We start from the raw sequence: 15,809 nt of genomic DNA on the forward strand, positions 1-15,809 counted from the left end.
AGCTCATGGTGTCTTGTCAATGATATACAGGAATTTTTCTAGCAGGGATAAGGAGGTGATTATTCCCTTGTATAAGGCAATGGTTAGGCCACATCTTGAGTACTGTATACAGGTCTGGAGGCCTCATTTCAAGAAGGATGTAGAGCTGCTGGAACGGGTACAGAGAAGGGCAACAAGATTAGTAAATGGAACAAAGGGTTGCTCTTACGAAGAAAGGCTTAAGTTTTGCAAATTACAGAGTCTGGAGACTAGGCACCGGCGAGGTGATCTGATAGAGGTGTATAAGGCTTTGAATGGTTTGAGCATGCTCAATGCCAATGGGATTCTTCATCTTTCTCAGAATAATCACCTCAGAGGGCATAAATTCAAATTGAGGAAGGACGGATGTCTGATAGATGTGCGGAAATTTGCCTTTGGCCAGCGGGTGGTTGGTTGGTGGAACCGACTTCCATCACTTGTTGTTGAAGTTGATAGCCTAAACAAATTTAAAGCTCGACTGGACAGGTATTTCGAACGAACGGAGGGGTGAAATGGGAGAGGGTTTTTTTTTTTTTTTTTTTTTTTTGGCTGATGCTGAATAAGCTTGCTTTCTTGCATCATATGCCTCTACTAATGCTAATGCTAAGAAACCATGAAATCGCGCTGAAACCAACCAACTCGGCCACATGTGACAGGCCCATAAAATTGCTCAAGTGATTGATGGGATTCGAATTTAGAACTTTTCCACTGGTGTGGGAGAACGGCGATTATAACTATCATCCTACCCATGATGGCTTTTGTGTGAATTTTTGTGATGTTGTCGTAGTGTTTAGGCGCATCCGTAACTTAGGCCATATTGAGCTGCATATAACATGGCAGTAAATTTCTCGTGTTCAGTAGTCGAGTTGCAGTTTGCGAAAAACTGGAATTTCCGGTAGAAAAACTATGCTATCCTCGCCCGAGACTGACTAACTCAGCCATGTTGTGAAAAAGATTCATAAAAATTCTTCGCGTCATTGACGGAAAAGATCTGGTTCGAATCCCGTCAATGACGCGCGAAATTATTATTATTATTAGCTATATGGTGCAAGGAAGCCTGAGGCTTATTCTGCACCGGGCAAAAAAAAAAAAAAAATTCTGATTTACCCTGAGAGAGAGAGAGAGAGAGAGAGAGAGAGAGAGAGAGAGAGAGAGAGAAAAGTAGATGGGAATTACCAAGAAAGAGAAGAATGATGATATCCAGCTCAGGTTCCTGGGTGTGCCAAGCCCATACTCACCAGATGTGAGCCCAAATTGACAAGTTCGAACTCAGATCTTTTCCACCCAGTGTGAGAGGACGGTGATTATACCATCTTGCTACCCACCATAGCCAATTTTTGTGATAACAATGTTATAATTATTTAGAGAGCGTTTTGAGCAGGGCCGGCGCTAGTGGTGCATAAGTCAGGCACTTGCCACAGGGGTCGCCTAAAATAGGTGCTGCTGGATGCGCTACTGTATATATATATATATGCGTGTTAAGATACGATATGAATTAGGCGCCTTTACAAAGTTTTGCCCCAGACGCCACAAAAGCGAGTCCTGGTTTTGAGACTGGGCTTCTTTGCAACCCCATTGTTTTGTAGAGTTCCCTATAAGTGAAAAATGATTTTGCTTTTAAATAAAAAAAAAGTAACAATAAATAAATTAAAATTTTCGAAATACGAATTGTTATATTTTCTTGGCATTTGATTACAGCTGATGGAATCAGTGTGAAAGAAATAAAAAATTAAATAAGCCAAATAAGGGTTGGTGCTAGCTGTACAGATATGCGGATACTATTGGAAATAACAAAACAGACCAAATGTTTGCTTCTGCCATTTGAGATTGTTATTACGGGGAACTGTAGTTTCTTGTCATGTAAAATGTCTCACTCACAAAGGTGTTTCGTTAATAATTTATCAGACTTTGGAGGCGGCCAGGTTCAAATACCAAGAGACATTTTAAGGAAGCGATGTTTTGATGTTGTTGTGAAAACCATTTTCAGTAAGCAAGGTACTTCTGCACGAGATTGCGATGGAGGGTTGTATGTTGGTGTTGCTGGTGTTGCATATATGTGTTATTACTTAGCACATGTACCGGGGTTTGAAGATAAACGACATGAACTGCTTGAGAAGGCTGAACATTATATGCGTTATGCTTTATCTTATGTCGAACAACCTAGTGTGGTTAAAGATCGCATGAATCAACCATCATTTCTACTTGGTACAGCAGGTGTAATTGCTATTGCTGCCCTGTTATGTGATGCGTTAGGAAAATACGAACAGTGTGAAGTTTTCTTAAGTCAGTATGCATCACTTGCTGATATATGCATGCCAATGGACTTTTTAAGATGTGGGTCAGACGAATTATTTGTTGGAAGGGCTGGGTACCTCTGTGGGCTGTTAATGTTAAATAAGAAGTTTAAGAAACAGGCAAGTACAAGTATCTTGAACTTTGAGAATTTTTGAAATTCCACAGAAATTTGTTTCTTATGAAACATGATGATGCATATGTATGAAACATGACAGTGATTGATAAAATGCCCTAATAATTTTGATTTACAAACAGGTGGGGGATTACAACTTAATCCTTCCATTTTGTTAGGAAATTGTCAAAATAGAAACTAATGGATTTTATAATAAGTAAGATACACTGACTTTACATCATGTAAAAGTTGTTTCTTAACAAGCATAAACTTGGGTTCTGTGGGATCTAGTGGCACTTAACAAGCATAAACGCCTTTGTGTGGGAGCATAATGGCACTTAACAAGCATAAACGTGTGCACTGTGGGAGTATAGTGATTTGCTGCTTGTTTGGAGAGGCCTGGGTTTGAAATTCTGTCAAAAAGGCCACTTCATTTGGAGCTGTAGTTAGCCAATATCAGGCAAAGGGAGCTGGATTTTTTCCAGGGGTTATTTTGAGTGTTTCAGCCTGAACCTGTTCAGGTTGACCCATAAACACACACACACACACACACTGTATAGAAATAATACAATCCAAATTGTATTAAATGACATAGAGAACCAAGAGAGCTCCTTATATGGATGATATGCCAAAAATTCCCTAAAACAGTGTAAACTTATTAAACACAAATTATTTGTTTATTCAATACAATTTAAATATAAACAATTTTATATGACATTTCTTTGATAAAGCTGGCAGAAGGAGAGAAAATAGACTTCAAAATGATCAATTAATTTTTTCTAGCAGTAGAGTAGAGCCAAAAAGTAGGAAGTTAGTTTTTCAAAATGGAATGTTAAAGGTAGCATTAGTAGAGGCATACGATGCAAGAAAGCAAGCTTATGCAGCATCAGCTAAAAAAAAAAAAAAAAAAAAGAAACCGCTCCCATTTCACCCCACTGTTCGTTCCAAATACCTGTCGAGCTCAGCCTTAAATTTATTTAGGCTATCAACTTACACAACAAAAGATGGAAGTCTGTTCCACCAATCAACTACCCACTGGCTAAAGGCAAACAACTTCCACACATCTGTCCAACAACTGTCTTTCCTCAATTTGAATTTATGCCCTCTCAGGTGATTATTCTGAGCAAGAGGAAGAATCCCATCAGCATTGAGCATGCTCAAACCATTCAAAACTTTATGCACCTCAATCAGATCACCTCGCAGGTGCCTAGTCTCCAGACACTGAAATCTGCAAAACTTAAGCCTTTCTTCATAAGAGCAACCCTTTGTTCCATTCACTAATCTTTTTGCCCTTCTCTGTACTCATTCCAACAGCTCTACATCCTTCTTAAAATGAGGCCTCTAGACCTGTATACAGTACTCAAGGTGTGGCCTGACCATTCCTAATACATAGGGTTAATCACCTTCTTATCCCTGCTAGAAAAATTCCTGTATATCATTGACAAGACACCATTAGCTACTCTTGTAGACTGTCTGCGCTGCTCAGAAAACTTCGTATTTGCCTACACAATTACCCTCAGGCCTTTTTCATTCTCTACCACTCTCAGTGTAGTACCACACAGTTGATACATTACTCTGGGGTTACTGCTTCTCATATGCAGTACTTTACATTTGTCAATGTTAAACTTCATTTGTCACCACTCAGCCCATCTGCTCAACTTTTCTAGATCCTGTGTTGCAGCAGTGTACTGTCATTAGTGTCATTAACAACCCTGCCAACCTTTGTATCATCTGCAAACTTGGACATTAAACGTGATATACCATTATCAATATCATTTATAAATACAGAAAACAACAATGAACCCAACACTGAACCCTGAGGGACTCCACTAATAACATTAGTCCACGAAGAGCAGTGTCCATTGATTATCACTCTCTGTCTTCTCCCACTCAACAATCCCTTTATTCATAGCAGCAATTTGACTCCAATGCCACACTGCTCCAATTTGTGCAGCAGTCTTCCATGTGCAACAGTATCAAAAGCCTTTCTAAGATCCAAATATATGATATCAAAGTTATTCCCTGCATCCAGTTGCTTTGTGACCACATAATAGTATCCAATCAAAATGGTCAGACAAGACTTCCCCTTAACAAAACGATGCTGTGTCTGAGCTATAACTGAAGTCTTGTCTAGATGATCCTGCAGTGCGTCTTTAACCAGTGCCTCCATTAATTTCCCTGGAACAGAAGTTAAACTAACAGGTCTATAATTACTTGTTTTGCCCTTTGATCCTCCTTTGTGAATCTGGGTCACATTTGCACATCTCCAGTCTATGGGTGCCTCCCGTGAGTCCAAGGAAGCTCTCATAATTATGGCTAAGGGTTTGCTTACTTCCTTTGCTGCCTCCTTTAATATAACTGGATAGATCCCATTCACCCTAGGTGCCTTTCTTATGTTTATCTTCAACAATTTCTCCTCCACTTTCCTCTCAGTTATTACAAAATCATCTAGCTCACTGCCAGAGTTTTGTTCACCTCTGGCATTCCCCTCCGTGAAAAAGGTATCCTGTTGTTGAACAGAGAAATAAGATACATATACTTTTAGTTAAGACAAAAGAAATGGTGAATCAATATGAAAATGGACAAGATTATACAGCAAACTTCCATTATAACTCTCCTACTTATAACACTTTCTAGTCCCATTTTCAATAGTATGAAATGTCATATATTGATTAACGTGGTTTGTGGTACTCTCGTTCAAAACGCTTTCTCACCTATATCACTTTTCTAAGGTCCCAAGAAGGAATAAAACTGGACGTGACTATCCTTTGCCTTGATTTTTGTTTTTGGTAAATAGATGATAGAGATTAATTTCTAGGAATCGTTTATTATGCAGTTTGTTTGCTTTATAGAACATGTTCCCTGTGTAGGTGATGTTTGTTTATTTCATATTTAACTGAAAGCTTTGAGTTAAGCCATTAATTGTTGCATTTGCATCCTCTCCTCAGTTTTTTTAGTACAATAATCAGTCTTTTGTGTTCATTCAGCATGACATTAATTAATGACAACATTATTATTATTGTAATATTTTAATAACTGTAAAAGAAATAATTACAGAGATCCTCATGTAGAATTATGTTAATATTACATATGTCATGTTTATAATACTCAGGATATTTAATTTTAAAAATTTTAATAACATGCAAAAAAAAAAAAAGTTTGGTGGTAAAAAAAACCATGATAAGTGTGCAGGTTTTCAATTTACATGTAAATCATTGCTTCATAAACACTATAAAAAAAAAAAGAAAAAGAAAAATCATTGTATCTACCAAAATATTGACGAAATTTCAAAAACAAAAAAGGAAGTCTCCTTATGACGTTTTCCCACTTAGCGTTCTTTGGGGCCAGCCCCCTCACAATTGCTCTATTGGGTATTTACTGTTCATGAATTGTAGATCGTGTTTTTTTTGTGAGAGGATCAAGTGGTAAAAGGCTAAACATTGCGAAGGCTTGTATAGTCCCTACCATGGCACATGATACAATCACTGAAATATAGGAACTGAATTAATTTTACTTGGAAAACTTGATTCTGTTAATGAGGTATTTGTAGGGTAATGATCATACCATGCTATTGTTGTAATCAAATATGGATAATATGACAGTCAGACCTCCCTAATCTGTCAACCTTGAAACCTGGTCCTTGCCACATCTTATAATTTTCTGTATTTCAGATGATTATATTTTAGTCATATAAAAAAAAAAAAAGTTCTGTATTTCTATAGTGTAACTTGTACATAGTACTGTGCAAAATGTATCTTGCATTGAAGGGTAACATATTGTGTAATACATGGAAAAGTATTACACTGTGCAGTAGAGTAAAAATAAAATTATTTTGGTATTTGTCTACTTTTTGGTACTTAGGTCGTCACCTAACCTATGTATATTTATGTATATAATTGTTATTGTTATTATTTGGTTTTTAGGAGCATTAGCAACTAATGCCATATTGCTCCGGGGATATGCGGTGGTCATTCCTGACCTTTCCGCACCCTCCGTATTTGGTGGTCATGGGCTCGAACCCCGGTCTAATCAAGAAGCGTGTGCTACGCACTGCTGCTCCTGCCCATCTGGCTACAGAGGTTTGTTTTTTATTTTGTTATTTGGTTTTTAGGAGCATTAGCAACTAAGGCCATATTGCTCCGGGATATGCAGTGGTCATTCCCTGACCTTTCTGCATCCTCCGTATTTGGTGGTGACGGGCTCGAACCCCGGTCTAATCAAGAAGCGTGTGCTACGCACTGCTGCTCCTTCCCACCTGGCTACAGAGGTGCCTTATGTATATAAATAAATATACATAAATGTATACTGTTTAGGCTAGATTATGTTGTTCTTACTTGTAACACATACTGGCAGGGGATTTTTTAGGAAATGTGTCGCCCAGATGCCAATCACAATTTTGGCACCTTCCTTTAAAATTTTTTTCATATGTGTATGTAAGTTTCAGGTGCCTGTGGAATATTGGTGCCCGGGTGCAGTGCATTCCTTGCACCCTCAGGACAGCTCATCCCTGCATACTGGAAGGAGGATAATAGACAATGACTATTATTTTCCATTTCACACTATACTGTAAAAAGTTTGAAGAACCTGTGCCAAGTGTTTCACACAGTGATGTTACTGGGATCCCACCTTCAAATAATATACTCTTTTCCACAATAGATCAAGACCTGTGTCTGAGTTCTGAACAACCACAGGCCTCCTGGTTAATTACCTTTTTTTTCAGCAGTATCTGGAAAAAAAAGCTGTGTGTTACAAAAAAGTAACAGTCTAAAAGGCAAATATATAATCCAGAAGTTTAGTATTAGTAACATGATGCAAAGAAATAAAGCTTACACAGCACCAGCCAAAAAAAGAAAAATAAGAAAGTATCTGCAGCCATTGTCAATCTGCTGTAGGATGGAGGCTTCCTCAGAAAGACACGTTGACGGAATGGACCACAATCTGCCACATTGGTCCAGTGCAGGTTGCAAATCGATTGTATTTAACAGACAGGGTATTGAAAGCTGGTCTGCTCCTACTCAAAAATGTGTGCTAATGCACTCCTGCTCCTGACCACTCGGCTACAGAGACTATATATATAAATAAAGATAGTATAGAGGCAATATGGAAAAAGTGCAATAAAGAGTGAAGAAATAAATAAGTAAACGAGGCTAGTAGTAGAAAAGGAAGGAATATTTATCTAAAAATTTTAAAATTATTAAATATAAGGCATATATAGCCAAAGTTATAAGCCAGTAAATAATACATTTTGACTGGCACCACCCGACAGCCGAGGCCAAAAAAAAAGTGTGAAATATCACAAATATGATACAATAAAAGAAAGTTAGAAATAGGAGAAACAAAGCAAGGGAAAAATAATAGACGACCATTGCATCTAATTTTGTCAGAGGACCCTGGATACAACAGCTAGCCGACCGGGCTATCCGGGTGGGTAAAGTGCCTGCCTGGCAACCCAAAGGTTGCGGTTTCGATTCTTGCCTCGGGCTTGGATCAAAGTACTGCAAAAACCTTGGGAGGTGCATTATGGCCACAGAAGCCTATGCGCCAACAACTACCAAAAAAAAAAAAAAAAAATACAACAGCTGTGCATATTACTGCAATTCGAATATAATGCAAATTGCTGCAACAGACAATGACAGACATTCATAAAATTACCAGCCTGCTGAAGCATTAATATCACATCATGGAGGCCCTAATGCAGTAACTGAAAAAATCAGGCAAGCTCAAGTGCTTACTGCTGACAAAACCGGAATGTCACTAAAGAGAGAGAACTAGAGTAGATAACATTTGTTATTTTGTTATTTGTTTTTTTTTTTTTTTTTAGGAGCATTAGCAACTAAGGCCATATTGCTCCGTGGATATGCGGTGGTCATTCCCTGACCTTTCCACATCCTCCGTATTCGGTGGTCACAGGCTCGAATCCCGGTCTAATCAAGAAGCGTGTGCTACGCACTACTGCTCCTGCCCACCTGGCTACGGAGGCACCCCGAGTAGATAACAGAAAATAAATTGATTATAATTGGTTATATATATATAACCAATACATTATATAAAAGGAAAAATAAGAAAATGAAAAAGGAAGGGAGATTTTATAACAAGCATTGCTGACAGACAAAGTACCCAAATTAATGGAAGCACTGCAGGATCATCTAGACAAGACTTCAGTTATAGCTCAGACACAGCATGGGTTTGTTAGGGGGAAGTCTTGTCTGACCAATTTGATTGGATACTATGATGTGGTTACAAAGGAACTGGATGCAGAGAATAATTTTGATATCACATATTTGGATGATCTTAGAAAGGATTTTGATACTGCTGCACAAATTGGAGCAATGCGGCATTGGAGGAAAATTGCTGCTATGGATAAAGGGATTGTTGAGTGGGAGAAGACAGAGAGCGGTAATCAAAGGACACTGCTCTTTGTGAACTAATATTGTTAGTGGAGTCTCCCAGGGTTCAGTGTTGGGTTCATGGTTGTTTTCTGTATTTATTAATGATATTTATGATAGTATATCAGACTTAATGTCCAAGTTTGCAGATGATACGAAGGTCGGCAGGGTTGTTAATGACACCAATGATAGTACACTGCTTCAGCAGGATCTAGAAAAGTTGAGATGGGCTGAGATGTAGCAATTGACAAATGTAAAGTACTGAATATGGGAAGCAGTAACCCCAGAGTAGAGTAATGTATCAACTCTGTGGTACTACACCGACAGTGGTAGAGAATGAAAAGGACCTGGGGGTAATTGTGCAGGCAGATATGAAGTTTTCTGAGCAGTGCAGACAGTCTGCAAGAGTAGCTCATGGTGTCTTGTCAGTGATATATAGGATCCCCTTGTATATTAACCCTAGGGGCCACATCTGACGAGTATGGGCTTGGCACACCCAGGGTCCTGAGCTGGATATCATCAGTCTTCTCTTTCTTGGTGAATTCCTTCTACTATTTATCTCTCTCTCTCTCTCTCTCTCTCTTTCTCTCTCTCTCTCTCTCTTTCTCTCTTTCTCTCTCTCTCTCTCTCTCTCTCTCTCTCTCTCTCTCTTTCTCTCTCTCTTTCTCTCTTTCTCTCTCTCTCTCTCTCTCTTTCTCTCTTTCTCTCTCTCTCTCTCACAGGGTAACTCAGAAATTTTTTTGGCTAGTGCAGCATAAGTCTCAGGTTTCCTTGCCTTTCCAGGCCACACCTTGAGTACTGTATACAAGTCTGGAGGCCTCATTTTAAGAAGGATGTAGAGCTGCTGGAACGAATACAGAAAAGTGCAACAAGATTAGTGAATGGAACAAAGGATTGCTCTTGTGAAGAGTCTTAAGTTTTGCAGATTACAGTGTCTGGAGACTAGGCACCTGCGAGGTGATCTGATTGAGGTGTATAAAGCCTTGAATAGTTTGAGCATGCTCAGTGCTGATGGGATTCTTCCTCTTGCCTGAGAGGGCAAGAGGAAGAATCCCATAAATTCAAATTGAGGAAAGACAGTTGTAGGATAGATGTGTGGAAGTTTGCCTTTAGCCAGCGGGTGGTTGATTGCCAAAAGAAACTTCCATCTTTTGTTGTAGAAGTTGATAGCCTAAATAGATTCAAGGCAGAATTAGAAAACATTCGGAGTGGCTGGATGGGTGAAATGAGAAGGGTTTTTTTTTTTTTTTTTTTTTGGCTGATGCTATATAAGCTTGCTTTCTTGCATCATGTGCATTTACTAATGCTAATACTAATTTGCTGGCTTTTTCATTAATTCAAATTAAGTAGTTCATTCATATATGTCTAACACAACTAAGCTGTTTGAGACAATTTTTCCACAATTTTATATCCCATATAACCCCTTGAGGCAAAGACATTTCCTTGGACCTACAAACAGTTGTATCACAAGTACATCCAATAGAATTGTTCAAAGTAGAGCAAGCATCAATTCTACATTTTGGTAGTAGCTTGCATTAAATTATATTCAGTGTATTCTTTCTCCCAAGTCTTAACATTGTCTCAGTACCATTAGCAAATATTCTTGCATCTTATATTCAAGTTTACCTTATCCTTTTAAAAGCAGTCTGATTGACAAGACTTGTACCATAAATTCCCCCCTATTATTGCTTTACAAAATTTCAGACATTTTCATATTGTTATAAATCATTCTGCCCCTCCCCCCCACAAACATCATCTTATAACCACAAATTAAGACTTAAGTTTTGTTCAGTTCCTGGTTACAAAGGTATATTTATCGCAGTCTAGAGGCAGGTGGTGATAAATATAGTTGTACCATCATGTTTCCAGTGCAAGGGCTGTCCAGAAACTTATGGTTAGTAACTTATATGATATAGAAGAAATATTTGGACAGAAAGTGCAGTTAGATATATTTATTCTGCTAACAAACATATGGTGGAAGAATGTTCCACCAAATATTTGCAGGCTATCATCAACCCACTTGTAATTGTATGAGCTAACGAAGGTAGCGTTCATTTTGGGCAACGCATAAAAAGCCTGAACAAACTAGATTTTGTATGAGAGTTGGAGTTGATGAAAAGCATTTTCACATAATGCATGAGCCAGACAGTGATACATACTTCCTTTTGTAATGTTTGGATTTCTGCCGTCCTAGTTTTGAAAATATTTGAATTAATTTTCTCACGGCTGACTCAGCTTACTCATGTTTTGTTAATTGCATGTACTGCAAAAGTATATTTTGGCAGTACATGAAAACTTAAATGTTGAGTCACTGTTTTGCAATAAATCTTTGTTCTGTATGTTTTGCAAATGAAAACTTAAAAATGTCTTCATATTGTCTGCTAATTTATTGCCACCCTGTCTGTGTAGTTCACAGTAAATAAACTTTATTTCTATACAGATAGTACCAAAGGAAAAGGTCCTTCACATGTGTAATGTAATAGTGCAGTCTGGGAAACAGTATGCCAAAAGAAAGAAATCACCTTGTCCATTGATGTATGCTTATTATGATACAGAATATTTGGGTAAGTTTAAAATCAATAAATAATCAAGCTTTTTGTTATTAGTTATTCATTCTGATCTTATGCAAAGTGGCCCATATGTTGTTAAACACCAAATAAGCAGTTTATTTGGTATTTAGCCACCTTATAAACTGTTTATTTCACATTTGGTGTAAAGCCACCTTAGCTTTCTAAATCAGTGACAAACATTCTACACATTCTGATTGATTTAAGAAATGGTGTGTCGGCTGATGGAGCTCATTCAAAAATAAAAAGAGGAAAAAGATTGTAGGAGAGAGAGAGATTGCGGTCAGACCCAAAAGTGAAAATATTGGATACAGGGCCAGCTCAAAGGTATATGGTACCCCTAGGCCACATTACTGATGGCGACCGATGCGAATATTTTCAATTTTTAGAATGATTAATTTTACATTTTATTTACTTACAAAAAGTAAATTATATGCAATATAATTATGTAAATTAGTAAATTATGAATTTTATATTGTTTGTTTTTAACATGGTAACACATGAGATACACAAAATGTTTCTTGCGGGCTTTGTTTTTTGGAGAAGAGGGGGTGGTGTTGGTGTCCCCTAAACCTTGGCGCCCCTAATGCCAGTGCCTACTTGGCCTTACCTTAAAGCCGACCCTGATTGGATACATACTTGGTAAAAGACAACCACTCAGTAAGTATTAAAACTCAGAAATACTGTTTCTTCTAAACTCAGCATTTATCTCTAGTAAAACTAACATACATTTATAATAGATAATTGTATATTAGTTTACAAGCCTCAACTCAAATTTATCATAAACTAGTATGTACCAGTTTATAATAAATATTTTTTTCAAATAATAAGCAAAGCATAAAATAGTTAATGCCAACTGTTATTTTCACTAAGATGTTTATTTATTAAGTCCGTTTTGCGTATTCATCCTGGAACAGTGTCACAGGCATGAAGGATAATTAAAAAATACAGCAAAAATTATATTGAATTAATTGCAGTTAAATGAAATAAATCTTAGTGTGTGAGCTAGTAGCTTCACAGAATGATTAAACTACTCATTCTGTGAAGTCCAGTAATTTATATGATTTTGTTTTATTTGTTGAATACTGCTGTATGTGTTATTAATAATATTAAATTAATAAAATTAAATCAAATGAATAGATGTTATGTTTGAGTTTATATAATTGCAAAAATGAATTTAATGAAAGTTAAATTAAAATTATATTTACAGGTGTAAAATTAATGCTAATGATATGAAATCGATAATATAAACAGGGTAGTAGGAGTGTAAAACAAAAAAAAAAAAAAAAATGGGTATAAAATTCTATAAATAGTGTTTTCCTAAACGACAAAAACTCTTTGAGAAACATGGTGCTTATCAACTGGTATGCAGTGAAGGAAACTGAAGTATACATTCAAAACATTTAAGAATGAAAAGTATTTTTAATACAAAGGGTACTAGGAAAGTTTTGCAATACAGCTTTGTTTATTTAATTTTTTCAAAGTAATTTCCTCTACATTCAATACACCTCTCCATCCTCCGAAACCAATCTTTAAACCAGTTCTGCCAAGTTTCACTAGGGAGTAAAGAACACTCGTTGTCCCAAGCCCATAGAAGGTCCTCATCACTGAAAAACCGCCTCCCTTTTAGCTTCATTTTCACATACGGGAACAGTGCAAAGTCGCAGGGAGCAAGGTCTGGACTGTAGGGAGGGTGCCCGAGAAGTTTCAGTCCTGTCGTGGTCAAATATTCGGTGCAGGCTTTGGCGCGGTTAGCTGGAGCATTATCGTGATGGAGGTACCAGGTGTCCATTCTTGACTTTGGCCGCAGGTTCTTCATAGATCCAATGACTTTAGGCAGGCATTGTTCAGTATACCACTTAGCTGTGACTGTCTTCTGCGTGTCCAAAACGACACGTTCCACAATTCCACTCGATTTGAAAAATACAGCTATCATTTTCTTCTTTACAGATCGGGATTTTCTGACAATTACGGGTGTGTCGTCATCATCAAAGACCCAAACTTTGTTTTGAGCCTTGGTCGGCAGATCGTAATAGTACAGCCAAGTCTCGTCACCTGTCACGATGTTGTTCACATACCGAGATTGTCCCTTATCAAACTTTTTTAACATCTCCCGGCACCAAGTCACACGTCGTGTCATCTGCTCTTCAGTCAGTTGATGCGGCACCCAGAGAGAACAAAGTTTCTTCACGTGCAAATGATCTTGCAGAATCGAACGAATTGCTGGTGCATTTAGGCCCAAAGTATCCTCTATCTGTTGTTAGGTCACTCGCCTGTTTTCGTCAAGCATTTTCCTCACAGCAGTAACATTTTCCTCCGTAACTGACATTCGTGGCCTTCCCGGCCTCTCAGAATCCTCCAGAGTGAAATTTCCCCTTTGGAATTCTCTATACCACCTGAATATCGTTGTACGATGTGGACAATCATCATCTAGTGCAAGAGTCATTTCTTCTAAGCACTGGTCTATGGTTAAACCACGCACGAAATTATACCGCAAAACTGTCCTTATCTCATTTTGTGACCACGATGCCATCGCAAGCACTTTACACTCTCACTACTAATGAATAACTGAGCCCATCGACTTGGCACGGCAGCTACTATGCACGTATGAACATGTCTCAACATGCAGCAACAAGCAGCTTCCTGTGATTCATTGTTGCGTCATATTGCAAAACTTTCCTAGTACCCTTTGTATATAGTTTAACCATTAAAATATATTGGTAAATAATCTTTTTTTTTTTGGTTATTTTATTGCTGAGAGAAATTCAAAATTTATTTGGTTGTTATTATAGACAGGTTTAGAAATACTGATCACAGCTGGCCACAAGCATGTGCACCAGTTCTGTCGAATAGGGCCCCACACTCAAATGGTCTAAATCAGTGCTACTCAAAATGTGATCCGCGGACTGGTGCCATTCCACAAACTGTTTGTTACCGGTCCGCAACAAGTAATTTTGCAGTTTTCTAGTAATTCATTTTTATTGTATTTTACAAAAGTATCAGTCCGCGACAGATTGGAAATAAAAGGAACTGGTCCTTCACCACAGATAGTTTGAAAAGCACTGGTCTAAATAATAATATCATCCGTGTCTTTTACACATTTCTATCAACAAGCCTACTGCTGCCTTAATGTCTAGTAACCCACATTATCATTACTCTAAGAGTGCTTGCACGAGTCGACTTGAAAATTTCTGGAAGGAAAAAAATAATAAACAGGGCTCCGCAAGTTATTCTTTAACAGCGCCCTGCAAATTTTGAAGCTTGCTCTGATACTGATTCAGATAATGCAACACAATGAAACCTAACAAAGCTGGTAATATTGAGACTGATCTTTGCTGAATCTGCAAATTTCTGGATTTCAGATGGCCATGTTGTAGTCATAAAAAAAATTTGAGAGAAAGATAATGTCCAGTAAAGGGAAAAGTACAGTAAATATCATAAAGTACAGTAAAAAATGTATTATGTATTTCCCCTTTCAAAATATACCATACTCTGTATAGTATATTTTGAAAGAGGAAATAATTTCAATTTTACAATGTTTTGGCAAATGGTTAATCCTAGAGTTAATTGCTGATTCATAGATAGTTTTCAGGATTTGCCCATTTTCTTAATCATATCTGGAAAATAGGTGGTGCTGGATTTGACTGTATTTCCATAATTACAGTTACAAGTTGTTTTTTTTTTTTTCGTTGTAACTACTGTTAAAAGAAAGAGAAAACTAAACAGAATTTATTTATTGATATTTTAATAAACAAATGTAGCAGTGTTATTCAAAATGGCCACCTCTCACCTTTATTGGCTAATTCTCTGACATTGATATCTAGAGACTTTCAGTATTAGGATGTCTTTTATGGAATAGGATGAATTTTAACTGTGACCATAGTCTGAAGTCATGTGAGTTTGGATTTAGTCCTAGAAGGCCATTCCAAAAACATCACGAAATTTGAGAATAACTTGATAGCATGATGCCCATGATGTCCTAGCTTTATAGGCTTATTATGATACAGAACATCTAATAACTTAATCTTATTAAAAGGTGTTCTACTGACAGGGTTCCTTGGTTAAATTTTCAGTGTTCTCTAAACTATCTGCATGGTATTCTTTTATAGAAATTTGAGCTTCTTATTCACAGAAATACAAGTCTGTGGTACCTTCATAGCTCAAACCTCACCAAATCATTACTGATGCAAGATGACCTTATGCATAACTCAAAGAGCCTCCCTGGAGTTGTGGGCATAAATTTATAAATAAATTTATAAATTTATTTTAATTTAATTTTAATAAAATTATTAAAATTATAAATTTATGCCCACAACTCAGTTATCGAGATTTTCTCATCTGTGATGTAAATCAGTGTCTTTTTTTTGTGTATCACTGCAGTACCAATATGATCGCAATCTCTTGATGTCCTTCAGAACCCAGTCTTATGAA

At 37.3% G+C, this 15,809-nt stretch overlaps 1 protein-coding gene across 1 annotated transcript in view; it reads left to right on the forward strand.

Moving 5' to 3' along the window:
- Window positions 1-1,713: 1,713 nt before the first annotated feature.
- The window catches only part of LOC150081314 (lanC-like protein 3), a 33,135-nt gene continuing 19,039 nt past the window's right edge, over window positions 1,714-15,809 (forward strand). Inside the window, exons 1-2 of the mRNA XM_090379138.1 lie at window positions 1,714-2,436; window positions 11,256-11,375. Coding sequence (XP_090235264.1) covers window positions 1,788-2,436; window positions 11,256-11,375 — 769 coding nt within the window. The 5' untranslated portion in view covers window positions 1,714-1,787. The remainder of the gene's footprint in view (window positions 2,437-11,255; window positions 11,376-15,809) is intronic.

This window comes from Mastigoproctus giganteus, chromosome 8, assembly GCF_048544385.1.
Source record: "Mastigoproctus giganteus isolate SK-2022 chromosome 8, ASM4854438v1, whole genome shotgun sequence".
NCBI lineage: Eukaryota > Metazoa > Arthropoda > Arachnida > Uropygi > Thelyphonidae > Mastigoproctus > Mastigoproctus giganteus.